Consider the following 25715-nt stretch of genomic DNA (forward strand, 5'->3'; position numbering starts at 1 on the left):
GGGGAACGGCAAGTTGAGTTTTATTTGAATTCACTCAATATAAAGAAAAATAAAACATACGACAAATAAATGAGTCAAAGGATTTAAGAAACATTTCGGGCAGTGACCCTAAATGAACTTTTTTCTTTTTTGAGTAAAAGTCTCCCTCTTCAGGGCATAAAAAGAACTACAATAACAGAAATCAGCATTGATAGATATTCTCTCTGCACCAAACATTTGACACACAGTGTATTTAAACACATTCATTTTTATCTTATTTTTTTTAAAAAGCACAATATTGCATTTAAAGTCATGTGTTGCAGATTTTTAAAATTCAAGTAAAGCTGTGGATTTCCAAGTAGCAGGGTCGATTGTCATGGCTCAAACATTAATAAATAAATATAAATAACATTTCCATTATATACACAGCAACAGGAAATAAGGATGGCAGCAAGATGAAGCACCAGGAATCTGAATCTTGACATGTCGGCTTCAGCTGGGAAATTTGTTTGTTACAAACTAGATAAGATGTTTCTGAGGCACAAAACTGTGACGTCACATGAGTGAACATTGTGCCCAAACAAAAAAACGGACCTAAACTCTGTTGACAAAGACCATCTTGAAGCCTCTGATGGTGGAGTTGACGTTGGTCAGAGACAGGCTCGCCTGCAGCATCTTTGTTCCCACCATGCCGGGGGTGAAAGTGATGCATTGCTCCACTTTCCCTCTTGGACGCAACGGCAGCATTCTGTAGGGAGAAACAGAAGATGAAACATTTACTGTTTAAGTAATTTGAACTGCCCACACTGGCTCCTACGTTCTCTGATTTGTTTTCACCTGGTTGGACTTGACTTCATTCAACCAGTTTAAACAGTGACAGCCAAGTTCATTTTCACATCATTTAACTTCACACACACAAACTGAAGCTAACTGTCAGATTATATTTTCATAGCTCAGCAAACAGCCGTAAATACCAGGTCAGTGCCTGCAAATAATTATAGGCCTGGATTTGCATACAGCAGTGAGAACCCTTTTAGCCATGCCTTCACGAACAGCAAACAAGAACACAAGCAGTGAAACACAACACGCCCACATTCCATCAACAAGGACACCTTGTACAACAATGTTCTGTACAGTGACACTCCTTTATTTGACTTATTCATTGTTTTGGAGCCACTTGTGATGTAGCTCTACAATAGAACACATTCAACACACACAAACGAGTTTGCATCATTCTTACCTGAAATGAATCTTGCCCTGGATGAGTCCAGCCCCCGCAACGGTGAGTACTCCGCTCACCATGTGAGAAAACGGGTTAGTGAAGGTCACCACAGCAGTCTGCTCCTTGTTCGGCACAACGGAGTCTTCATCTGTGATCTGAGGGACACAAATGTTTCAGTGGAGCTTGAGTATTCTCTTCAATTACCCCTTAAATCACTTTAAATGGGTTTCTTAGACCAACATCTTTCCAGTTTGCTGCTGCACCATCACATAAGTAAAGTACATGTTCTTGATGCATTTTGAATAAACGTTATCTTTCATTAATTCATTATATAAATCATAAATCATGTGTATTTGATCAATTATTTGCTGTGTTGCATGCAGAGAAATTAACTGTCCAATAATCCCTGAACAGAAGTGTATTTTAACATCTTAATTACTGGTGAGCAGAATCCTAATCTCCTCAAAGTACCTGTATGTTGAGTTGTGGGCTGGCGATGTTGAACTCCTCTGAGGCCAGAACCCGCTCGTGACTGTCCTTGTCCTCCAGGACCACTGCCAGGTTGATGAGGTTGTCCCCCACTACGTCCTCGTACTGGGCCGGGAGGATCTGCTGCGTCAGCGTCTTGACTGCAAAGAAAGATGAGAGGATGAGTGTGTGTGGAACTCTAACTTGCAAACTGTTCATATTATCAACTTCATACTCAGCACGTCTAAGCAAAAGAACGCCCAAGAAAGTTAGTGCAGAGTTTGAACATGTCTCCTTTCTGCAGATAAACCTGGTAGGATGAACGCAAGGTTTTCTAACTTCACTGTTTATAAAAAGCTCTGCACTCAACGTCCAGAACATAACAATAAAAAAGTGAGATTGTGTAGTAAAACTGCTTGAGGAGGATTCACTCATGACAAGGAATAATTCTGCAGTAGCTCCGGAGCATTAACACAGGACAAGACAACAGCCCATTCCAAACGGGCAGGTTTAGAACAGGCACTGCACCAGTCCAATCAATTTTATAATAAATAATGCTTCAGAATTGATCATCTGAGTTTATAGATGAGTGAATAGTAAATCTACCTTCCATGGGTGCCAGCGTTATGATGCCCTGCATTTCCCAGAAGGTGTCCGAGGGGCTGTGGTTGTATTCTTTGGCCTGAGCGTTGAGATGCAACTTCATAGTCTTGGCAACTTTCTGTTTGTTTATGACTTTCACAGTGAAGCCGATCGGCTCTCCGGCAACCGGAGCTTTGTCCAGGTTCAGGAAGACGAACACTCCTTTGGACGAGCCTGTGGAATAAATGTGAAGAAATCCAGAAGGTGAGCGGACGAGTGTTTTAACAACTTCTAACTCTGACATATAAACGAATTGAAAATGTCAACGTACCTCTCCTCAACGTTGAGTCGTCTGACATCGCAGAGCTTCTGGATGTGAGTGTAGAAGTCGGGCCTGTTTCGTAAAAATAAAACAGATAAAGTGAGCAGAGTGGAAATTATTGCTGAGAGTGAAGATGAGGTCACAAGTGTCTGGATCATACTTTTGATGTATTTGTAGTCTCCTGTGATTTTCTGGAGTCTGGGGAACCCAACAGCTTTGGTGCAGATGAGGGATCCCACTCTCTCTGTGTCTTTGTTGCGGCTCAGCACCCGGCCCTTGCTCATTATGACCGTGTGGACGTCGGCGTTCACCTCAGCGTAGACGAAGGGGATGTCGTAAAGCAGGTCTATACGCCGATCCTTGATTGCTTTGACTGGAGACGGGCCGCAGCAGAACACTCCTGGGGCGAAGGGAGAAACGGGGAAAACAAGAAGGTTGAGGCAATGTTTATGAGGAGGTCAGCGGTGGTTTCATGCAACACGATCAAGAATGTTTCTCACACACCTCCACTCCTTTGCTGAGGGGTCGGGTCCAGAACCTGCCAACCGTCCATTTCACCTCCAATGTCCCGACGAGTCATCCAGCACTCCACCCAGACGTGGAAGTTCCTGTCAATAAAGAAAAAAAGAGGATTTCACTGAGCATGACTTACTATTGTTATTATTGTTTTTATTCCATTTTTACATTATTATTTTTACGGACCATATGCTGTCTTTGCTGTGTTCCAGCTTCTCCCCCTTCTCGCTGTAGTACTCCTCGATCACCAGGTTGTCGTTGGTGTCGTGAGCCGAGTTGAAGTTTGTGACGACGCGACAAGGAATGCCAAGAACTCTCATGACTGAAAGACGTAATCAGAACACGGACACAGACGTTTACATACTGATGACGGTGTCTGACAATGCACAATGGAAAAACATGAACCAGCAAGACGACAACACTTGACTTGATTTCAAGCCTTCTAATTTCGTGATGATGTAATTACCTGTGCACATGACGGCTGCAAACACCCAACACTGTCCGTACTTGACCGGGCTGTAACCGGACTGGGCCCACTGACTCAGGATGTCCCCGCTCCCCGTCCACATGGAGGGGTTCGCTCCATCTTTGAAGTCACCGGACCAGTTTCCTTTCAGAACACCGCGGTCGTCTTCAGAGTTGATCTGAACATCGGTAGAGAAGAAACATGTTATTTCCTGTCCGTGCATTTCAGCTCCCAAAGGTCACGAAGCAAGTCTGGGCGCCTCACATGCTCTGACATTGTTCAGATTGAAATGTTTAATCACAGCTCTGACTGATTGTTGCTGTAATTACAACATCTCTGAATAGGACATCTAATTTTCTAGAATTTTGCTGGAGGTGTGTTCGTCTTATTGAAACTTGCAGAACACTGTGCTCAGGTCATCACTTGTTTTAATGACCAGCAGAGATTTCTCATGTTGTCACGCAAAGTAAATACAAACGCTGATCAAGCAGAGCAGGAGGTTTTTTTCTATCCTGAGGTTTATAAGTTCAGGTGTGTTTCACTCACCATGGCAGACACCACCCGGCTGATGTAGACAGGGTTCTTTCTGTTCAGATAGTCCAGTCTCCTGCTTTTCTGGTGCTGGGGACTGACTTGCAGCAGATTCAGACATGTCTCCAGAACACCAGGCTCGTACTTTACAGGCAGGAAGACAGAAATGATTGGATTAAATTAACTTTAAAGACATTTGACATACTCAAAGAAATATTGTGTCATGCACATTATGTCCCTTGCTGGAAACAGGCTTACAAGACATTATTATTTAGAGGAATAAAAACCACAAAGTCAAGATTTGTGATTTCATTTATTTCTACTAAAATATCTATAATTTAAATCCCTCAATAATTAATCATTTGTAATTCATTAATACAGAGCTGGATTATCTTCCTTAAAGAATCTTAGGGGTTAAGAAAATAAAAACTGTTCAAAAGATGATGATTTCATACCTGATCAAATGACCACGGTCTCGACACAATGTTCATAGTTGTCCCCATAAACAGCAGCCCAGAGTCATTCTGGACATATTCCTCTTTCTGGTCCTCAAAGGGAATGTGCACTGAGTCTTCTGCAGGAAATAAACAAGATGTTCAGCTCATCGTCGTGCTTTCATATTTTTTATTCTTTTCCTGGGATGAAGCACTAAACATGGTGTGACTCCCACAAACAAAATTAATACATAATTCAATGTGTTGAAGGAATTAATTCATTCAGCTGCAAAAACTAAATCGATCACAGCATTTCTGGTTTTGTAAGATAGATGCTGCTGCACTAATGAGTCTTTACTACACCCCCATCATTAGTTTAAAATCCATAGGGTTAGGGTTAGGGGTCAAGGGTTAGGGTACTTCAACAACTACGCATTCAGAATACATTTTCATGTCTTTACTTACTGGGGCACCAGGGATTGCAGAGCAGGATGAATTTGCCATAGGTGCGCGCCTGTTGGCTGCCCTGAGAGAACACACACAGCTGGAATCCGTAGTGTCCAACTGAGGCCGAGGCTGGAGAGGAGATGAAGATGGAGGGACTCTGGAGGTCCAGGTTCTCTGGGTCGATGTAAGCTCCCCAGCGGGAGGAGGAAACCCTCCTGCAGAAAGTGATCGGCATTATCACATACAGGCGGCCTGAGAGAAAAAAAGAGAGGAAGACGGTTGAGCAAAGGGATTTAATGAGCTCAGACACCTACAGAGCCATAATCCAATCTGAATTGAATTTAAATCTAGCCTACCCAGCATGATTTTGACCCTCAGAGAGTCAGTCTTGGGGTTGAAGGGTCGGCCCTCCAGCTGCAGACTGATTCTGAACGGGGCTCCTCTTCGCACCACCAGGGACTTGGCGCTGCTGAAGCCATCTGTCCTGTGTCTCTCCAGGTTTTCAGATTTTTCCATGTCAACATTTTTAATGAAAATGTCTGCAAATCAAGAAAGATGATCGGTGAATTTGTTCCAGAAATATGCATTTACCTCAAATGGCACACAACTTAAAATGTCTGTCCATCACAGATGATTAGAGTGAATAAAAAAGTTGGATAATAAAACGAGAAAATTGTAAAGAAGAAAAAAAACTCACCTTCCATTTGCTAGTGTCTCTGTGGAGCAGTGGTTAAGTGTATGTGTCCCTTGAGTTGTCCGTTCACAGCTTTATAAACCTTTGCCCCACCCCTGGCATTTGTAACCAAGGCCCTGGAGCAGTGTATTACAAAACAACAGCACAAAATGGTACACCCCTCCTTGAGCGTACGTTCCAGATGTTCAGATTCATGCGTAAGGTCGATGTCTTTGTGAGTAGTCAGACCCAGTTCGACAGGATTTTTTTTGATCTGTTGTGAAATGTGTGAAAGTGAAGCAGAGGTCTGAGAGTTTCTACTTCCAACAGTTTGTGTTATTTATTGATCCATCATTATTTGGAACGTAGGCAAACACTTTCATTTTAGTTTTTAATAATAATTAAATGATCCATTCTTTTTGAATTGTCTATAAATTGACTTCAAATATTTTACATCTAGTCACTGCTGATTACTTTCTCAGAGTAACGGTCAACCCCCCCTTGTAGATTTCTCTGGAGCTGCACAGTTTCAGTGTTGTAAGCAGTGACAGAGCTTGAATCATATTACAGTAGAAATATGTCGCACAATGCCTTAAGATCAAAATCAAAAGTAGATTTTATTTAAAGGATGTTTAATGTTTGTGTTTTACAAATATTCTGATCCAATATGGATCGAAACCAAACCTAGTAGGGAAAACGTCATCGCTCCTAATTACACTTTATTGGCAAGAGAATGATAATTGATGAACCACTTGAAAATGCTTTTCATAGAACAGTAATATCTACATGCACAATCTTGTCCGCTGCTCTCTCTCTCTCTCTACGCACACACACGCACACACACTTATTAATCAGTAGTGGTGTCCTTCAAAGTGTTGCACTAAGACACAGTGACTTCTGCCCCAGAAGAGTGTGTGTAGGAGTTCCCTTGTTCCCAGTGATTGACTTGCCGCCTCAGTGAGGTCTCTCCTGTGAAACTATGTTCAGGTTCAGTGCAGTCACCTGCTGAAAACGCCTGGTATTTACTGTATATTGTCTGTGATGGATTTTTGATGAATGAATATTGACTGAGAGTCACGACAGGGGCTGTTCCCTGCTCTATCTACTGTGTTCACATCATAGAGTTAAACATAACTTATAATAGGAACTTGAATATATATAATATTTAAAGAAATATTAGACCAACAGTTTTGATAAATACAGTTTAAATTTGCTCTATTGATAATTTTAGGATTTTTAGGATCTAGCTGCATGGTTGTATGAGAGATAACGTCCGCAGCTGGTCAGCCCACCACTTAGACTGAGATATCTCAAAAACCATCGGGTGGATGTTTTTCAATTTTATGCAGATAATGAAGTCGTATGACTTTGGTGATCACCTGACAATTTTTTATTTGCACCAAATCCAGTCTGAACTAATCATTCATCTAGTCTACCCAGTATACCCTCAGAGACTCGGGGTGGAATGGTTGAATGGTTCCTTCCATGTTTTATTCATGTAAAACTACCACAGTAAAAGTATAAGTTCAATATACCCACTCGCAATCAAAAACATTATACATGAGGGAATCACATACAAAGATTGCATGATCTGCTCTCCCTGGGAGCCTCAGAATGATAAACTGTATTTACAGTTTACTGGATGGACGGATTGCATGACCACTGTCATGACTGAACTGGATTATGATTCATTTTCAAAGTAAGTTGCAGTTCAATTAATTTACAAGGTTGAATTTGCAAAAGTGATGATAAACCCTTTGAACAGAAGAGTAAACTGAAGACATGTGATCCAACACATTTATTCAGCCCTCATTGAACATTGAATGCCACGCCTTCCTCTTTGAAACTAACATTAACATGTATAATAAAGTATCCAGTATTTCTGGTGGAGGTGCAGCAGGGAGGAGCTCCACGTCTGAACGAACATTCCTCGGTAAAGAAAGCGAACACACATGTGAGTCATGCGCTAAACTGCAACACTGAGTCGTACTTCAGGCAGTCGTCCGAACAAGCTGCACTTCTAGTTTTCAGTTTTTATTTAAGTGTGTATAACGCTAAATAATCTAGTTGGGTTTTTTTTCGTCATTTAACCAAATCGGTTGAAAATGATATTGTCAATATTGGCCTTTTGTGTTCCTGTGTAAATGTATGTTTCACAATAAATCACATTAAACATCTTTTACCTTTCATTCTGTAGCAGCTGTATTTACAGATGTAGTCTACTTGTTAAAAATAAACTCAGACAATCAAACAAACATCTGCAGGAAAAACACTTCGGACACAGACGTGGACACTTAAAGCTGATTTTGCCTGATATCATCCACATGTAAATATGCTGGAGTGTTCCAGCTCCACATTCGGTTAAAAACAATCATGAACAATGACACAAGATAATAAATAGGCTGGCGATTCTTAAAACCTACAATGATACAAAACAATAATCAACTGATGATTAAAAGAAGGCAACATTCACAATATTAGTAATTACTAGTAATGATACATGAGAATACTATTTATCTTCTGAACGACTGTCAGAGTCTCTCAGGTCAATACAGAAACATCACGGCACAATTTCAATACTTGCAGGATTGACGAATGTGATGCTTCTGTTCTCACTTAGAAAAATACACCTCAACTGCAACTGTTTCAAAACACAGCAGCTTGTGTGTGTTGTTGAAAAGCAGAATGAGAAAACACATTACATCATTTATACTGCTACTGGCCCAGTGTACTTCAGAGCTGATTTAAAAACACTTCGATATTTAAAGCTCTTAAAGTCGTGGTCCTATCTAATGATTACACTTGTTTTTACCCAGTGAAAACTTCTAACACCCTCAGGTCCTCAAACCTTTCAAATTTTACCGATTTATTTACAGGTGTATACTTTTAATCTCTTTATTTTCTGGATTGTTTTTATTTTTAATATTCTACTTTTCCATTTCTGCTTTTTCTCACCTCAATACATATTTTCTTCCACAGTACTTCTCTATTACTGTATTCTTTTAGTATTCTGAATTTCCTTAGTTCGTAATTTCCTGTATTTATTTATGACACGGTTGTTTTTACTGTTTTATATCAGAAAAAAAAGCTAGTTTCATTTTTATGCCACTGTCCGTGGCTTATTATAAATAAGGAAGTCTGTTATGTCATGCCACACGTTGCTGTCGTGGTAGAGGTAGTTCATGGAGGACTGCAGCGAGGGCTGGAGGGTGTGTGGGTAATACTCAAACAGCCACAAGACGATGCCCCACACCAGCGTGGCGAAGAGCGGGAAAGGGTCGTGTTTGGGTTGGGGGATGATTCCTTTCTCGACGGCCAGACGAGACAGAGCGAACAAGATCCTGGACAGCAAGTACATGTTGATCTGAGGCAAAAAGGAAGTGAAAACATGAACTGAATCAGTTACAGACTTCGGTTCGAAAAGATTCTGTAAAAACATTATAAACCTCGTCACACCTGGCTATTGATGCTGTTGTTATTGCCAAACACCAACCAGCCGCCGACACACGCAGCCAGAAAGGAGTGAGACTGTAAACTCTTCCCCTGGATCTTCTGCTGCAGGGTCTGAAGTCCTTTATATGTGAACACGAAGCAGGCCAGGTTACGGGAATGGGTGTAAGTGGCCTTCAAGATGGCTTTGAGCTTGTCCTTCAAACTACGGACGGCAAGAGCAGATACATAGATTCAGATTCAAACAACTTTATTGATCCCAAGGAGGGGAATTCATTTGCAGCTTAACCCGTTCAAGATCCCACAAACAACATCCAGGATGATACAGGTCAACAAGATAAGAGATAAGATGAGATAAGATGAGATAATCCTGTATTAGATCTGCAGTATTACAGAAGAATATGCATATAATTAAACTAATATATGAAGTGTAAAGACAGGAACAATATGTGCAGTGTGAGAATAAATAAAGAATACATTTTAAGGAGGTAAAATAAATATCAATTAGAGACAATAGATGCTTCAGGGCATGATGACATGGATCAGAGTCATGTTGTGTTGATAAGACACTGTCATTTAGAAACAGAGAGAATCATACCTGCCACTCCTGAAGAGAAAGGTCATCACCAGGGCATGGGGGGCTCTGATTTTAGCTCCGTACCTGAGAACAACACACATTGATATGAAGTTAACTCCATGAAGAGTAGAGTCAACTTGACTCCATGTTTCCAGATCCACAGACAAACTACAGAGTTAGAGTTTAACTTCCTGTTTCACTTGATTGTTGCTGAGGTTATTCACTCACACGACTCCGTTCCTGAATCCTTTTAAAACAGCCAGAGCCGCTTTGTGTTTCTCCTGCTGCAGCAGAGTGTTGACGGTGAACAGCAGAGTCCTCACCAGGTCACAACCTGCAGCCGCCATCGTTTCTGACGGACAGGACACAGTGTGGCACACAGCGGCGTGTCACGCAGAATGTTGTCCGTGATGCTGCACCGCGTTAAAGGTTCCTACTCAGTAAGTTCAGCTAAAACAAAACAAATCTAGATTTAAAGTTAGGTATAAAATAAGTGCTTTGTTATTTTATATATAAAAAAAAAGTCTTAGCATAGATTCTCACATCAGGCTGTGAAAATACATTTGAGAAAAACTATATTTCACAAAAAGATTCACAGAAAACAACATTTTAAAAAACTTTTCACAATATACAACATTTTAAATAACGACACATTTAGCAAAACACAACACTTGTATTGTTGTATTCTTTTCTATTTAAGGTTTGTTTGTGTGCTAAAGAGCAAACTTCATAAATCCATTAGTCATTCACTGCATGTTACATAATGTATATACAGTATATACATGAGAGCAAGAGACAATGTGCAGACACATTTTGTGACACATTTCAGAGTAATGTGAGGGAGATTAGAGACAGATTACCAGAGTCTGAGCAGAAGTTCCAGAAAAGAAAAGGTGTCTAATGTTGTTTAGTCATTTGTCTGAAATACAAACACTTTACATTCTTTATTTAAATGTTTTAACACCACAAAGTAAAAGTTACTGAAGCAGAAATACAGAATCAGTCGAATGTATTTAGGATATCAAAAGTAAATGTACTTACGTGGGATGAGTCTTTCTGTATTCAACTTTGTCTAAAGGCAGAGTTCTGAAGAGACAGTTAAGCCTATTGAAGAAAATGTATCTATATAAATACGAGTTAACAATATTATGTTACATGATCACATTGATTCTATGTCGTATCTGGTTTGGTTTGAGCAGTTTTGTAATATTTGCATCACATTCTATATGATTTTTTTATAAAAACATTTTGATGTGCAAAGTATTGAATATTGTTGTTGGAGTAATGTTAAATTGTTTGCAATTTGTTTTTGCAGCCTCCATTAACTTTTATAACTTTTGAATAACTGTTAATTTCATTATCACAACCTGTGTCTGGTTCTGCTGCAGGTTTCTTCTACGAATGAGGGAGTTTGTGCTATACAAATTAATTTGCTATTATTATCATAACTCAGTGCCCGGTTTATTTCAGGACAAAATCATTAAACAATCACAAGTCATAAATCCAAAAGATTTATTTAGTATACATGGTCACCTTTGACTTCACTGTGGGAAAGATTTCATAGTGAAAATATTATATATAAGTAGAATATGACGAAGACACAGTTAACATCTGAGGAAGGGTTTTGCTTTGATGATGATTTGTGTTGATCCCAACTGGAGGGGCTCACATACAGCACAGGACGAGTGGAATAATAAAGGGTTTATACATAAAGTTGTATTTTTTTTCTTTCAGGGAGAGACACAAGCAGGTACAGAGTACTGTTGCCATTTTCTTTTTCCAAATGATGGGAAAGCATTTTTTGTCATGTTGTATGAGAACAATATAAAAAAAGCTGTTGCCTTATGTTCATTTAGAAGAAATATATAAAGAAAAGTATTTGATTGCATATAATATAGTAAACACATTTTAAAAACAATTCTTACACATGACAAGTCACCTACAGGAGCCCAGTGTTAATATCATTTTATTACTGTTTTTTTTCCTCAATCAATCCAGTTCATTGTCACATGAAACCCATTCTCCAAATAAATAGTTTTCCACCACTGACCTTCACTTATCAAAACAAAGCTTCAGCTTCAAAAAAAGAAAAACTATCGACATGATTTACAATGTAATCGTCACAACTAAAACACCATTTTGCATATTTCTATACATTTAACTGCCAAATGGCCTAAAACACAGCAGTGATTAAAACAGTGAAGTGGTTAATTCAGCCAGTTTTGAAGATCAAGGTGCTACATCATTAGTTGTAATCTGTCAAGAGGTTCAACAGTCAACATTCTTATCACTATTCTTTTTAAGATAATAATCTCTTCACTGGAATCTACACACAGAATTTGTAGGTGTGTGTCAGTATTGAATCACTGCCAGAGAACGAATACAGGCAGTGTAATATGACTCATCTGACGCAATTAACTATTAAGCCATAACTGGTATTTCCTGAGGGTCAGTACACCTTTCAGTATAATGATGGAGAGATTAAGTCAGTATAAGAAGAACAAGCCTCATGAATAGAAATAGTATGAAAAAAAAAATCCTTTTACATTTAGCTGGGAACTGAAAGACGTTGGGCAAATTCATACTGAATTAATGAATTTTCAGAGTGTGGGATACATATTGAAATTTCATCATGTAAGGATGCAACACGCCACCTATACACAATACAGAGCAGTTTCCTAGCTTTTAAAAAAATATCACATTACAATTCATTAATTTGGCTCCGTTCATATTACCCAACAAGACCTATGAATACACAGAAGGGACACAAGTTAATATTGTGTATAAATACGAATCCATTATTGTGATAGGCCTGGTAAGAAAACCTTTTAAAATCCACAGTGATGAAGCAGGTCAAGAAATGTTGATACCTCATTATTTAAAAGTGCCTAAAATGACAAGTCAGTGTAAAAGAATTACAGAAACTCAGTGGGTAAAATGCAACTGATCTAAAATATGGAATAATTCAGAGGATGTAAAGAACTGGTGAAGACTTACACTTAGTCAAATGGTTCACATAAAATTAATGAAAACAAAACCCTTTGGTAGATCGATTTATTAGAGGTTCTAATAAAATCAAACTCCTGAACACCGGAAACTAAAAGGAAACTTGGTTGTTTGACATTAGTGAAGCTATTTTTGGAAAAGACATGAAATGTGCTATTTCTGTACAAATCTTAATACCTCACACCCTATAAAACTAGGGAATATTACTATTCCATTGATTCAAATCTTACTCATCAGTTTAAGTCGGCAACTCAAGGGGGCCCACTGCTTGTGCCAATTATATATATATGTACAAAAACTGCTTTAATCACTTCACGAGTACAAGTTTCTGTATTTTCATCAGTGATCTATGATGATATTTAGTTCTGGGTAACAACCAGAGAATTGGCTACCATTCCGTGGGTACATGTCATTATTTAATAAATTATTGTCCTAATTCTCCCACATCATCAGTACCAGCTCATAACTATCAAGAGACTCCCACACTCATGAGAAGTTTCTATTGTGGTCAAACAGGCTGATGTAATAATACACAGCACAGATTTAGGGAAGGCAAAGTTCATCAAAGCAAATCACATCTATAGTAGTTTCACCATATTTCATATTGGGAATTTAAAATCAATAGTGCTAGAAAAATGATGAAACAAATCACTTTTTGGCTCTATAACGGGGAAATGTTTTCTACAAAACTATTGCACATAAAAAATACAACCTCTCTTAAGAACAATCACAATGGTCTTACTGCTAAGCTATGTTCAAAGTTTGATCTTATCATTATTAAGTTAACAAATTAAACCTGTAAAATAATTATTAAAATTAGCATGATTATAATTATAAAAGGTTTTAAAAGAAATTTCCCATGTGCTATGAGTCAGTCCAATCACGTTGAGAAAAATCATCTGTCCATCCTTGAAAAATAGAAATCAAGTCTGACGGATCCAAAACCATATATGTGCCTTTTACGTCGCTTTGAGATATGAAGCTTTTGTTTTAAGTCAAAACACACAAATATGTTTTTTTGCTCTGAAATGTTTCATTCTGCATAGACCCGAAAAGGCGGCTCCTAAGAAGTTACTACTGCAGAGATTCACAGATGCACATGTAGAAACTGTACTTGCGTAATGCACAGCGAGTGCAGACATGACAGAGTGAGAAAGGCGTCTCTTCTCTTCCAGCGCCTGATGATGGACTGAACAGGGATAAGCGATCTGGATTAGGTAGCAACGGATGCGTCAGAAGTGAAATAGGATGAGCAGGATACACCTTAGATCTTGTGTGATGCAAACTCAAGTGAAACTGTCTCACTAAACAGCTGAGAAGCAGCTGATGATGTGGAAGAAAATTTAAAAAACTTGTTACATCCATCTACCAGTTAATAGCAGCTCCTGGCTGCAAGCAGAATCTGTTGGGGAGCTCTCGTCTGAAATGTCTCCTCCAGACCCTCTGCTCCTCCAGCACCTCCTGCAGCTCCTGCTCTTATTGCATCACTCCTGCCCAAAGCCTTCGGTCTCTTCTATGGCAAACATGAGTTTCTCCTTCAGCTGCTCGTAGCTCTTGTAAGGAGGGAGGTCCAGACGATTAAAGCTGCATGGACAAATGAGACAGAAACTTTATCTTGGATTCAATGTGTAACCTCTAATCAATAAAACAAAAACAAAGTAATGAAACACCAAAAACCAAAAATCAATATAACAAAATGCAATGATGAACTCTTTTAAAATTTTTTAAAAAAAGATCATACTTTGTATAGAAAAGTTTATTACCCGTATACTGGGGTTTAAACATACAAAATCTGATGATCAAAAAATACTTCTTGTTCGATGTTACCACAATTAATTACCTGGTTACATAACCTGCTGAAACTGCTACATTAATTATTTTTGATGTTTCATAAAGACATTCACTAAACAAACAATGTAACCAGTCTAAGTTGGGATACAGAACTGCATTCCTACATGGTATTATATAACCTCAAATACCTAATTAAATACCAACAATGAAGGAAGGAATGAGAGTGAGTTGAATCAGAGATGACTAAGAGGGTTTGGTCATCACATCTGTTTGGAACAGGTATTTCACCAAATACTAGAAGTAGAAGGACGTGAATGAAAGCAGATGCAGGTCTTACCATGTGTGGCTTCGTGGAAGCCAGTTGTCTTTGCCCACTTTCTCAATGCAGAACTTTTGGGGACCATTGCTTCCTGTAAAAATGAATAATCGTAAAGACAATTAAATAACATACTGTACAATCTGTGTGTGTGTGTGTGTGTGTGTGTGTTTAGTTTGGTTACCCATCAGGTCAGCGAAGCCACCAACAGGAAGGCGGCAGGTTCCTGTGACAAACTGCAGCAGTCTCATCCTCTTCTCATTGTCCATCTCCTTCACAAACTGTCAACAGATTATTTGAAGCTAGTAGCACTTAACAAATTCAGGATGACACACTTAAAAAAAAAAAGGTATACCCTGACATTCCCATGTTCTTCCTTTATTTTATCAACATATGCATCCATTTTTGGAGCCACTGAAGACTGACCGTCATTGTTTTAGTTATGGCTGTTAAGAAATAACCAAAACTACTATTATGAGAAGGGATAAATCTGTAATAGTGTCTGGATCTTGCAGAGTGAGTCTGTGCTACAGGACATCTGTACCAACCTGCCAGAACCAGAGAATCTGCTTGCTACTTCGGGCATAATGCCTGTAGATTGTGCTTCGTTGCCAGTCCACCAGGTCGATCTCCTGCATTCCACACAACATCACCTACAGGCAAGAGGGAAGCAACATCTTTATTGGATGTAATCAAGTGTTTTTTTTCAAAGGATATAAGTACCTCAAATACTTTCCAGTTTTATAAAAAGGTTGGATAGAATAGTACCTCTAATTCTTTAGCATCAAAATACTGAAGATATTGTTGGGGCAGGACTTCATTGAAGCCCTCAAAGAACGCCTGAGTCTGCTCCTCCACACCTCTGGACAGCCGCCACTCTGCCACCAACCTGAATACAACGATATGAAGATTAACACAATAAACTCACAGAGTGGATGAACTGTGGGACTGAATGGGACATTTTTACTTCAATTACATTGTAATGCTGCAATTACTGCAAGTGGGCAATAAAAAGAGGCATCTCTGTCACTGACAGTCACTGCACTAGAAAAAAGTGAATGTAACTGAGCAGGATGGAGACAGATGGTGAGTGAGACAGCAGAAGGATGCAGCAATACCTGATGTACTCCTCCTTGTTTTCCTCTGTTACTTGGACGTTCCCTCCATCTGGTTTCAGCTCATGGGTGGTCACCTCCCCCAGGATCTCTTTGTCGACTGAGAAGAACATCTCCAGACCACACTCCTCGATGTTATTATCCCTGCAGGCCAGAGAGTCGAGTCAGTATTAACAAGTTAAAAATGGAATATATTTTGATTTGTACATTTAATATAAAGGTACAAACTATGCCACGTCGAAGCAGATGACCAACATGCTATTTTAGGCTACCCCCCCCCACCAAAGTACAAGTTACAGTGTGCTTCCCCAGACCTACTTGATCCATATGAGGGAGTTGTAAAACTCTGGATCTATGGACTCAAGATCTTTGAGAGCAAGGGGTTTGTTCAGGATGCGCTTGTAGAAGGGCAAAGAGAAACCTGTGTCGATGAATTTGCCGTGGAACAAGGCCTGAAAAAGAAAAGTAAGGAGTGATGAGATTTATTTTATGAGCCAGATTTATCATGTCATCATGACCTTGTGTCTAAATATTGATGTGCACTTAGGAGTATGTTAACAAATAGCGCCTTTACCATGGCAATGAAGCGTCCTATGAACTTGAAGTACTTGAGGTGATCAGGGTTGATGTAAGAGGCAGGGTTGATCTGCAGACAGTAGTTGTCCTTGCCAGCATACTCAAACAAACAGTACATGGGGTTCAGTACCTCGTGAGAGAGCAAGAAAAACCATTCCCTGAAAATAAAACCGCAGCAGACAAAAAGAAGTTTAGGTGAGGTGGCCTAAAAATCTTGTAGATCAGGATATATGTTACGCTGTTATTACAACTGGATTAGTGTTTTGTGAGGTAAGGGTGTCATCCAAAAAGTCACAAATGAGGACAAAACACACCTAATGACTCATGCAATCAAATGGAACTGAAGACAAACGTCCGTGGAACTAACCTGGCCACACCACCATAGTCCAAGCCCTCCTCTCCAGGGAAAATGATCCACAGTCTCCGCCTTAGATCTTGAGGGTGGAAGCTCATGATCTGTGAATGCGGACAGAGGATTAAGACAGTTCCACACCAGGATCACTGACAGGACCGTGATGTGAAACAGAAAAACAGAGGGAGAGGACGGTGTGTTCAGATCATCACCTGTTGAAATGAATCCTCAAACAAGGTTTTCCTGCTGACAGTAATCTTGATGTGCTGAGCCATTGACATTTGCTAAAAGGGGAAAAAAAAAACATGTATATAAATAATTACATTTTGTGCACCAGAAAACTGGTTATGTACATTATCTTATATCCAAGTACTAGGAGATAGATAGAATACATCATATCAGTACATATATATTATAGTAAAACTATAAATTTAAATAAAAGTAAGTTTTGCTGAGCAACAGCGACCTCTGCAGCCACCAAAAGATAGTGGCTAAATGGTGGATATTCCCAAACCAGAAGTGCGGTCGCTGTAACAAACAAGCTAATCTCTAAAATAATTTTGAAGTTATTATTTTAAGGTAAGTTGGCAACATTTTGCAACTTAAAGTAAGTTGCATAAAGTTATTTTCAGAACCAACAACTTTATCATGAGAAGTGAAGGATGTAAGCACCAGTGTTGGGATGTACGATGCACATACCTGACACCAGAACCTGAAGTATTGCACTTTGGCTTTGAAGTCCCTGACATAGGTTATCTGTGGCCCATTCTCACTGTGGGAAAGATCAGAGGGAAACTCATCACTATCAGTTAAACATATACATTTAAATAATGTGCTGAATAGTTTGAAACACACACAGAGGCTGCCCTTCTGTTGTGTTGTTTCAGGATTCTCTGCTTAGACTTTATCAGGTTTACACAGACCACAAACAATCATCCTGAGAAGCATCTGACATTACACTGATCTGATTTAAATGTATTTTAAACTTGCTCTGCTAAAGATCTTTATCTACTGTCATTTGATTAATTTATTGTGGGTAATACAGACCATGACCATCTCAATTACAAAGATATAATGACTCTAGTGATCAGGCTAATTTATATGAAAATACACAGAGGCAACAGCTGTGAGTCAGTTTCCACCAGACAACTTACAGTGAAGATTTCCCCGTGCGAGGATCAATGTAGGTTGTAGTTCGCCTGTTGTGATCTACAAAGTATGGAATGCCATCCACAGTGAACCTCATCTCCCAACCCTCTGGCAGAGGTTTATCATTCAGCAGCCTGAACGATAAAAATATAAGGGAATATACATGAAACCAAGTGTGTGACATAAGAAGTGAAACTGGGGAACTGAATACAAATGAAAGTGTCCTAGTAAACAAGACAAACACTACACAAGTTAGTAGAACCATAATTATGTCCACATTAAATTAAAGTTCACAATTTCCTAAAACTTTTTTTAACCTTGGAGTTTGTCAATATATATATTTTATTTAATACCATTCAAAATATTTTACAAATATACTTTGATAATCAAAAAAGATCTGTATTCACTTGAATTTGAAGACACAATATAGATATTGTAATCCTCAGATTCACATCTTATTTGAAGAACACTCATTAGCTGGTCCAATAAACAGTGTTTAGTCAGGAGCTCTTTACTTTTTGCATCATTAACTTCCTCCTTTGTAGCAGTTCACTAATGATTCATTGAAGAAACAGTTCAGAGCAATTACCCTGCAATAAATCAAAATGCACGATGTTTGAAATCATGTTTTTGAAAAAGCTTGCTGTTATCTTCAACATGTTGTATCATCATACATACATCTGCTTCAGTATTTGCACGTGTTTGTGTCCAACTACTGGACATTGTTAAATCTAGTATTGGATCCAAATTCTTTGTTCTCCTTCAACCAATCGATTGCTGGAGAGTAGATGCAATATCTGTCACTCAGAACACGGAGCTGCATCATAAATAGAGATGCCAGTTGGCGCGTCTCCCAGGCAATGAAGCAAAAGTACAGTTTAGGTAATTATCCCCATTGACAATATTATATAACATTGTGAAGATGCACACACACTTAAAAACACACGCTCACCCTTGCCTCCTGGGGTCCTCCCACTGCGTCATCCGAGTTGGATGATGAACGAAATACACTCTGCCATTGGTGTCTGTTCTCTTTTCTGACACAAAACAAGAATGACATATTTACTGCAGTATTCATTAACTTTAAAACATATCTAGTAAAACATCATCTTTCAGTGACAACACCTAAATGTCTAATACTCAGGGATATTTACCCCAACCGTGTGGCAGAGGTCCCAGTGGGTCAAACTCTTTATTGGCTGTAGTTGCAAGCTGGTCTTGGAGCTGAACGGGAGAAAGAGAATGTGGCACATGTTGATCAAGACCAACTAAACAACTGCCTTTACCAAGTAAGTATGAGGCTGATCAAAAGTAAATGATAGTTTACAACAGTTGCTCCTAATCCAGGATACCCTCGAGAGGGCTGTAGTTTTATTTGGTAGGGTCCCAAGATGATATGTGGAGGATAACCAAATTCTTTGTAATGGGTGATGTAATGTGTAATTCATGAAAAGCTTATAAGCTTCTCCTAAAGTCTGAAAAGTGAAATCATTTTGAAGATCAAAAACATTTTCAAAGATTTTTTTTAATGGAAAAACCTGAATTGTGTTTCATGAACAACAAAGATAGTGACTAAGATTGTGACTGCTCTCACCCCATAAATGAACCTCTGGTTAAACTGCTGCATGGCTCCCTGCAGCTGGCTGCGCTGGTGCTGCCACTCCTCATAGTTACGCACGGACTCCTGCGTGGGACGTTGCCATGTAGTAGTTCTGGTTATGTGGTCGACGTAGTACACTCTACCCATTGGGTCCACCCTGCGCTCCCATCTACAGAAAAGGGAGAATAAGAAGTGTTGAGTTGACGATGTTGGCCAAATGCACCAACTGGACACAGAAACACAACCTGTTCAAGAACTGCGACTACATCACAGACACTAGTTCTAATGTGAAGAAAATATAAGAAATGTCTGCACTAATCTGAGATTTGTTCATTATAATATGACTGCACACTAAAACCGTCACATTAGTATTGATGGTTTAAAAGATAAGTGTTGTTGTACCCTGAAGGCAGAGGGTCAGGTCTCTCCCAGGTTGTCCTTTTCTCAATGTGATCCACATAGTACACTCGACCGTTTTGGTCCACCCTTTGCTCCCACCTGCACGATCAAAACAAAACAGTGTGCAAATCCAAAGCACAAGAAACAGGAAACTGAAAACTTCAGAATTCTTTAAAATACATGTTTTACTAAATAATAAGACAACACACGTTAATGTTTTAAGGATGAAATCTAAAACATCTTGATAGAGCTGCGCACTGTGATGCTAGGAAAATAGAACATATTGTTTCCTATTCATGTCAAACTGTAGAGAGTGTCTACTGATGAGAGAAGTACAGTCGAGTGTTCAAAACAAACCCAGACTCTGAGATTACAAGAGACTGTTATCTTTGACATACATTATGGAAAGTGAGCACCAATGTGGCTTACATCTGCAAAGATATGAAATCATAACATTGATAGAGGACTTCACAGACAATGTGCTCTGTCTTAATCTTGTTATAAAATCATCCATTCCAATATGAGGTCTTGGTCATATTGCACAGCCCTATCTATTCATTATGAAGTGTCTCTTTACCCTGGTGGCAAGGGACCGTTGCTGATGGGTGGGATTCTTGGAGTTGCAGCAGCCAAAGCAGCTGGTGCTGAGGCCTCTGGTTTGGGACCAGATGCTGTTTGGGAGGAACTTGCAGTCGCTGCCCCAGAGTCATCCTGCTGATCTGAACATCCACTGGCAGACACCTGAGAGGAGCCATCAGAGGGTGGGCCTTCACTCAGCTCACTAGGGGAGGAACTGCTAGAAGAGGCTGGGAAAAGGAGCGGGAACAAGGGCAGAGGAAAGAACGAGTAAGTGTATGAATTGATTTGCTTCTTCTCTGATTGTAGGGATCACACACGCTGTTTCTGTATACAATAGAATATCCATCGTATGTGAGACTATAAAAAGAATGGTGTGATGTATAAGTGTCAAATGAGTGAGGCAATATATTTTAAAGTCACTAATGTCACTTTTATATCTCATGCGTTTCCTACTTGGTGAGGCTGCAGGTCTGTGAGGTGTTGGAGGAGGAGGTCGGGTTGGTCTGGGAGGACGCAAGGAAGTGGAGCCCCCTGGTGACCGCGGAGGAGAAGCTGTTCCATTGACAGCAAGACCATTTGGTACTATTACCCACTCCTCAGAGTCACTGGAGGGAGACGTGTCTCTGCTTGATCTGGAGATTAAAATGTAAATATTACCAATTACGTCACTCTACAGGCAGAGTCAATTTTTTTTTTTAACCAAAATGTAAAAAGATATTCATGACTGATTGGCTTTTGTATTATCAAACCCGTACCCAAGGATATGCACAAACAAGCATGAAAAGTTCTAGAATTAAAAGTCTATTAAACCTGTTTCCAGTGTCTCCATTTTGTCTCGCTTTTCCATTTTGAACAGCAGCTAGAATGACAGAGAAAAAGAAAGCAACTGACATATGTGCAAACAATGTTGTTACATATCGCACCTCTGACTACAAAGCTCAAGTATGTCATCTAAACTCACACACTGTGGCGGCAACATGCCTTCTTACTTGGTTTAGTTTGCACAAGCAAAGACTGTGTGACAAGGGGTCATCTAAATGGCATTATAACGACAACTATAGCAACAATACCCGCAACAGAAAGCTGCACAGCACGCCATCAAACTAAGAAGATTTACATTCAGCCATTAATAGGATCAACAGTTGCCTATTAATTCATTTTGTCATCAAAGTTGATGACTATGAAACTGATGACAAATAGAAAAAGGAAGAATCTTGCAGTAGGCTTCTGTATGTGTTTTCTTACCATGTTCTCTCTCTGCTTGGGCCAAGGTTTCAGGATCCACCTGCATGCCATCCAGACAGACCGACAGGTCACCTACGACGTCCTTGGGGTCTCTGTCGGAGCACAGCTGCATTGTCTGCACCACCTCACACACTGGGATAGGGACGACATGTTGAACACATGAACTAATCACTCAGTAACAGAACATGCACTTGCTGAGGTTGCCCTGAGGTTGACACAATGTCCCATGTTTTTATCAATTCCTCCTGTAATATCTGCGAATATAATAAAAAACAAATATAAAATAGTTTATTTGGAGGGCTATCCTTTCGGGTTCTTCAAAATAATATAATTTAAAAAGTATTTAATGCTATTTTCAGCCCTGCTCAGGGAGTATATGACTTTAAAGATTGCCAATATGTCACATGATTGTGGGTGCTGACAAGGTCTGAGGGGAGCCATTGTACTGAGTTATAAACAGACTCAGAGCACAGAGGAGGATGTGAGCTTAGGTGAGGCCTCTATTTTTGTTAAGGTTGTTAAGCTTATCAAGGCCCAATAAAGCATTTCCATAACAAATACCAGCAGATATGCACTCTTACATATTACATGTCCTAAATGTCGATAGACAAGGACGCACAAAACAAATATTGAAAGTGAGATTACAAGGGATATAACAAATTATTATCCTGTCAATAAGTAAGCCTGCAGTGGGAGTTCTTTCCTGATGACATCATAATGTACTATGAGAATCGACCTCCCCCTGAGCCTGGAACAAATAATTCCATACTCTATTACTTCACATACTCTACTCAATTACTAATATTTATCGTTCTAGTAATGACAAACACAGCACAATATATCCAGACAGCAGAATAATATCGTAGTTGTCAAATGTCAAAAAGTGTAAAAGTTAGAAAGAACAATAAATGAAGATACAATTAGAACAGCCCATAGGAGTATGAAAGTAGTGTGAACTCACATTTCAGGTCATTACTCCTGAGGGTTTCAAGGATTTCCAGTGTTGCCATTCCCAACAAGATATCAGCCTTCAGTGTCTGGTGGCTCCAAACACGAAAGATCAGTTTGCTGACCGGAGTCACAATTCTGTAGAAAAATAAGAAGGTAAAATGGGTCAACAACAGAAAACCAGATTAAAGATGATCTGTGCAAATGCTCATTGTCAAATAGTTAGCTTTGAGGAAATCAATCAGTGATGGTTGTGGTATTATTTCTTGTTTCATGAGCTGAGGGAGGTCTACTTTAAAGGGCTAAAGCTTATTCTATATTTGAATTTGTAATCACTGCAATGGAATATCTTTCCAGTAGAACCATGAACAATTTAACACATCACTGAGAACAATTAGAACTGTGTAGATTCACTTGCTATGTTATTGAAGCTATATCAGATATTGGTGATTAAATTAAGTTTTAATCATTAAAATATCTATTTTAGTTCAGCACTGAACCAAGTAGAATAATCTATCAGCTAATTGTTGAACTGCTTCTGATCCAAATGATGAGAGTCATACTTACACTGTGAGATCCTGCTTCCATTTTGGACTGTGCGTGTTGTTGCACTTCTCTGTCTTCTTTGACTGGCCGTCCACAGCTACCTCAACATACGGACTGGGGCCAAACCAGTTCTTTTTGTTTTCCTTCAGCCTGGCTGAAAGCACTAGGAAGAAAACACCAGCATGTATTAAAACTGAACATTTTACTCTTCATGAAGTTAGGATTTATTGAAGGACTGTTATATATGGAGCATTATTTTTTTAGCCAGTGATAGTTGGATTTGGAAAATATGTTCCAACCAGCTAAATCCAATAATGTATGAATATATTCAAATTACCAATTCCTGTGACTCCCACTGAACACAACAACAGTCAGTGACAGCTCTCTGAACCTGCTTTTGACTACAGGGACTTAACCAACTGTGCCAGCGACTATCAAAGGGCAACAATTAGCTGTTGTAGGGAAGTTTGTCTAAAATACAGTCCAAAAGATCATGTCTTAACTGCTTTTGATTGGCCTGTTGTTAACACAAAAACAGTGGTCAGCAAAAAGTAACAACACCCAAACACAAAAGCAAAATGAAAAGTAGGTGCGGGTGACATTGATGATTGTCGCTACCCCCCCTTGAAGCACTTACAGACACGTCCACACAGACACTCACCTACACTACCCACCTCCAAACAGTCACACACACCCCTGTTAGTGAATTATCTGTGACTGGCATACAACCCACACATGTACCTGGGCCCCAACACTAACCATAACCTGCAGGTTTCCAAAACTAAAATCAAACAACCCCTCACCACCAACACTTGTTTCCTAACTGTTGTTGGTAGACAGAACATTTTACAATTCTTACAATAATAACATCTTACCTGTGACTTGCAGTTGGGCCTTCATGGTTCATCCATAACACTGCAGCCTTGTTCGGCTGCACCAAAAACAACCTGCGACAACTGCAAGCAAGGACAGCAAAGTCAACGTCGGACACTTCATGCAGGTGAACTATGGTGTGGTGAACTTCAGTTGTCATGAAAACTTTTAGTTTGCCCAGTTTGGAAGATTTTAGACATAAAGAGCCCTGTCTATGGTAAAGAAAACAACAATTTACTAATGCAATTTAGATGAAACACACCAGTGCAAACATCACTAGGATTATTTTATATTCAATTTCTGCCCAAAAATTCTTTTAGCCTAAATCTTACACACTGAACCTTTAAAGGCAGCATCATTTCATTCACCGGCTTTATCTCGCTCTGGAATCACTTGCTGTGGATTGGACACCTCTGTTATCATGTCATGGAAATGGAAATGTGAGATGTTATCGTCCGGACACACACTGCGACCACAAGAAGTGATTTGTGTCTAAACTACGTCAAGAGTACCTTCCATAACAGAAAATCCCTTCCGTAACTCTAAGCCTCACTGAAGCTGCCTCTGTGAAACAGAACAAGTAGATGTGTTAGCTTCACTGCTGCGGGCAGGTCGGGTGGTGAACACGGGCAAAGACAGATTGAGTAGAGACACTCAGACATGAAGTTAGAGAGGCGACATGTCCCCTGCTGCTAGCTGGTCCGTGAAGGCAGCTCCTCATACAACATGTAGCTGTGTGTTAGCAGCGGCGTTAGCCAACAGGAGATTATCGCCAAGACAACGTCAAACACCAGATTCAGCCGCGATATTGTTCTTGTATTATTCACTATAATGATAACGGGTTTTATGAGAGCGTGAATTTCTCACAGAAACTGTGAAGTTCCACCACCTGGAGCAACTTCTCTCACCGAGCGTGAGCTTTAGCATCAAGTGACGTTACTAATGCTAACAGCAGCCCGCTAACTCGTTAGCTTCGATCGGCCGCTGGAGAAACTCGCACATTCCTCGTGGAGTGACCGACTCGACTGTTCGTACCTGATGTGAGAAGACGACAGGGAGACACAGAGACTTTCAGTTCCAGCGATAACTAGACTGTTGACAGGGAGCCGCCTGCCATCATCAGCGCGGGGCCATGTTCCGTTAGCTAGCACAGGACCTGCTCTTCCGGCGCAGCTTTTCCAAATAAAAGAATGCAACGCACAAAACAATTCAATTGCAAAAATGCTGCCGTACAATCTTCACAATTAAGGCACCTCTTCTCTTAATAAGTAGATATCCTTGTTAAGTTATAACATAATTGATACGATTTGGTTAAGTAAAGAGGAAAACAATAATTAATTTCCATTTGAAGTGAAAATGCTAAATATTTCATGTTTATCTAGAAATAATTTGCAGTCACCTGAATATTACCTTTCAACTTCTTTTAAAACACAAACAAACTATTTATTACTTTGTGCTCCTAAAATTATTACTTTTTTATTTTTTAACATACTTCAGGTATCCAGAGGTCCAAAGGATAAAAAAACATTGATCAAAAATAAATGTTAATAATG

General features: G+C 39.5%; 3 protein-coding genes across 3 annotated transcripts; all 3 read right to left on the minus strand.

Annotated features, from left to right (window-relative positions):
• On the minus strand, window positions 1-5725 carry tgm5l (transglutaminase 5, like). The gene is made up of 14 exons (XM_020096539.2): window positions 5665-5725; window positions 5324-5506; window positions 4986-5219; window positions 4542-4660; window positions 4102-4230; window positions 3556-3733; window positions 3276-3411; window positions 3078-3181; window positions 2734-2973; window positions 2583-2645; window positions 2276-2485; window positions 1673-1830; window positions 1220-1356; window positions 1-727 (listed from the first exon to the last, which is right to left on the minus strand). The coding sequence occupies exons 1-14, from the start codon at window positions 5669-5671 to the stop codon at window positions 574-576; spliced, it is 2052 nt and encodes a 683-aa protein (XP_019952098.2). The 5' UTR covers window positions 5672-5725; the 3' UTR covers window positions 1-573.
• A 1698-nt stretch (window positions 5726-7423) lies between these two features.
• Window positions 7424-10054, minus strand: pxmp4 (peroxisomal membrane protein 4). Its single transcript, XM_020096605.2, has 4 exons — window positions 9896-10054; window positions 9689-9751; window positions 9097-9295; window positions 7424-9004 (listed from the first exon to the last, which is right to left on the minus strand). Exons 1-4 carry the CDS (start codon window positions 10012-10014, stop codon window positions 8741-8743), a joined length of 645 nt encoding a protein of 214 aa, XP_019952164.2. The 5' UTR covers window positions 10015-10054; the 3' UTR covers window positions 7424-8740.
• A 1561-nt stretch (window positions 10055-11615) lies between these two features.
• On the minus strand, window positions 11616-25350 carry itcha (itchy E3 ubiquitin protein ligase a). Its single transcript, XM_020096821.2, has 24 exons — window positions 25198-25350; window positions 24165-24245; window positions 23311-23452; window positions 22757-22881; window positions 21796-21927; window positions 21361-21409; window positions 21004-21182; window positions 20549-20777; window positions 19975-20070; window positions 19567-19741; window positions 19127-19196; window positions 18925-19009; window positions 17978-18106; window positions 17523-17595; window positions 17036-17107; window positions 16839-16927; window positions 16470-16629; window positions 16214-16347; window positions 15899-16039; window positions 15549-15669; window positions 15329-15433; window positions 14965-15061; window positions 14802-14874; window positions 11616-14257 (listed from the first exon to the last, which is right to left on the minus strand). The coding sequence occupies exons 2-24, from the start codon at window positions 24187-24189 to the stop codon at window positions 14158-14160; spliced, it is 2601 nt and encodes an 866-aa protein (XP_019952380.1). The 5' UTR covers window positions 24190-24245; window positions 25198-25350; the 3' UTR covers window positions 11616-14157.
• Window positions 25351-25715: the final 365 nt, after the last annotated feature.

The sequence above is a fragment of the Paralichthys olivaceus genome, chromosome 2 (genome assembly GCF_024713975.1).
Source record: "Paralichthys olivaceus isolate ysfri-2021 chromosome 2, ASM2471397v2, whole genome shotgun sequence".
NCBI classification, from domain to species: Eukaryota; Metazoa; Chordata; class Actinopteri; order Pleuronectiformes; family Paralichthyidae; genus Paralichthys; species Paralichthys olivaceus.